Here is a 2,597-nt window from a genome sequence, read left to right as displayed (position 1 = left end):
AAAAAAAATGGTACGAAAATTAATTATTTTATAATTTTTAAGAAATGTTGAACAATTAATTTTTGTATACAGTAAGATAATATTCAAAAATGTTGAACGACTAATTTTTATATACACATTTTCAGAGAATCTACCGTGAAAATGTTGAACAATTAATTTTTATATAATGTCGAACAATTAATTTTTATATACACAGTGCGATAATTTACAGTTGGATAAATATTACGCGAAAATTCTAGTGACGGATATTATACATAATTTGACAAATCGATAAATAGCAATGCATATAAAGAGAATTAATCATAAGCAAGATGATAAAAAATCTGCAATAATATTCAATTATTTATATAACAAAATGATCAAACAGAATTTAAATTACATTATTAAAAAGAATTGAGAATATTATAGTGTAAAACTACCTAAACAAAATATAATAAAAACCTGATTAAATATATTTATTAAATAAATCAGAAGTCTCAGAAACTCTAGATCATACCCTGTGGAGAATAATAATCATCCAAGTCATTCTCCGGCACCCACCAAGGCGTAAAAAGCCACAAATCATCCGAGTCGACTCGACCCAACTCGTTCATAAAAACCGAGTCAAACCCGCCTTCTAAACTCGGTAACTCAATAATCTCGCCCAACTCATCCGAGTTATTAACAATACTTTCACTAGACTCATTTTCAACACACAATGCATGAGAAGATTCTAGAAACTCCATACTAGCAGCCTTGGCGGCAGCGGCCTGAACATCACGTGGCGAGACTGACTCAGCACGAGGCAACGAGTCAGCGAGTTGCGGGAAATTAAGAACGGCCGAGTCACCTTTTATGGCTAACGCAGCTACGTCATGCGCCCTGGCAGCCATTTCGGGCGTGGCGAATGTGCCAAGCCAGATACGTGACTTTTTACGTGGCTCGCGAATCTCCGACACCCATTTGCCCCAACTGCGCTTGCGAACGCCCGTGTATATAGGGTGTTTGGTCCCACTGTCCTTTTGTCTGCGTGTTCTTTTCTTGTCTGAATTCGAAACTGAACGAGTTGTGGAGGATGAAGATGATGAAATATCTGAGTTGTTTGTCTCGGTTGCCAGTGCCATTACTATTGTAAAAGATTTTTCGAGAGTCGTTACAACTATATATAGAGTATTCGAGAGACGAATAGGATAACCTTGTGTTAAAAATTTATTGTCAGTTAATTTACTATATATAGAATATATAGTATTCGAAAGACAAATAGGATAAGCTCGATGTAAAGATTTATCGTTTGGATTTGATTTTTCGAGAGTAGTGACAACTTTATAATAATCTTGTCAGGGGTTCTGAATTCGATTTTCTCTTGTTTCAGGGGTATATATAAGGGGGTGCGAGACTGATAGGATAAGCTCGTGATCACACGTTCTGGATTTGATTTTTCGAGAACAGTAAACTTTATAATAATCTCGTCTCAGGTCCTGAATTCGATTTTCTCTTGCTTCACGAGTATATAATGGAGATGCGAGAGTGATGAGATGACTTTGTGGTAAAGATTTATCGTCTGTTTAGTTACAGGTTTTGGGTTCGATTTTTCGAGAATGGTAAAAATCACGGGAAAAAGTGTTGGAGTGACTGGATGAGAAGAAGACTCATAAAGAGACAAACGAGTGACGGGGTGGGGGAAAATAATAAATGAGAGGTGCTTTCTTTTCACAACTTCTCTGTCTTTTTAAAGAGAAGCCACTGCCCACAGGGAACTTGCGCCTCTTATTGATTTTCTGTGTGTATTATTTATATGTAGAGGTTCGTATGTTGGAGAAGATTCTTGACCGCTGTCAGATATTTTGCTGAAATAGTTTTGGAATTGTATCCTCGGTAATTGATTAGATTTTCATGACTTTGTATGGTAATAATGTGGGCCAGAATTTTTCAAATTTTGTAAAATTGGAAATTGCATTTTCTTCAAAATAGCGGTAAATATTTCAAAAGAGGCCTCAAACTTTTTTCCAACCGATATAACATGATATTTGATACGTTTTAAGTTTTTGACGATACGTACGTAGATTTTCAAAAAAATCGAAATCAAAATATGATCCGGGAATTTTTTTGAAAAAATTTATCTGAAAAAAATGTTCGATCCAGTTCGATCTGGTTCGATCCGGTCTGCATTCATTAAACGGGTTTTCATTTTTCTTAAAAATCTGAACCAACCAAAAATTCAAAAAAATTGAATAAATTTGGAATAGGTGTATACGCGTAGTCTTTATTTATTATTACAAATGTTGAGTACGTGACACATAGGTTTAGGTAAATTTGGAATATATTTCGAGATATCTAGTATATTTTGTCAGAAAATTAACGGATCAACACTTCTTGAAAACAAAAATTACAATAAAAATGTTGTACAAGTTTAATCATACACGTACAAATTGTGACACAATACTAGCCGAAAAAATTTACTACTCCCTCCATCTAATATTACGTGACTTGTTTTGACTAATATATGGTCAAATTGACCAAGTTTTGACCGATAATTACAACAATTTTATGTATTATTTTTAAAAAATAAAAAATACATTTGAAAACGAATTAAATATATTTTCTAATGATATTAGTTT

The 2,597-nt window shown here is 33.7% G+C and overlaps 1 protein-coding gene across 1 annotated transcript; it reads right to left on the bottom strand.

Moving 5' to 3' along the window:
- Positions 1 to 322: 322 nt before the first annotated feature.
- On the bottom strand, positions 323 to 1,814 carry LOC141717539 (dehydration-responsive element-binding protein 3-like). Its single transcript, XM_074519658.1, has one exon. It carries the CDS (start codon positions 1,101 to 1,103, stop codon positions 486 to 488), a length of 618 nt encoding a protein of 205 aa, XP_074375759.1. The 5' UTR covers positions 1,104 to 1,814; the 3' UTR covers positions 323 to 485.
- Positions 1,815 to 2,597: the final 783 nt, after the last annotated feature.

Source organism: Apium graveolens, chromosome 4, assembly GCF_009905375.1.
Source record: "Apium graveolens cultivar Ventura chromosome 4, ASM990537v1, whole genome shotgun sequence".
Taxonomy (NCBI): Eukaryota; Viridiplantae; Streptophyta; class Magnoliopsida; order Apiales; family Apiaceae; genus Apium; species Apium graveolens.
Note: the sequence above shows the minus strand (reverse complement) of the source record. Positions and strands in the feature narration are given on the sequence as shown.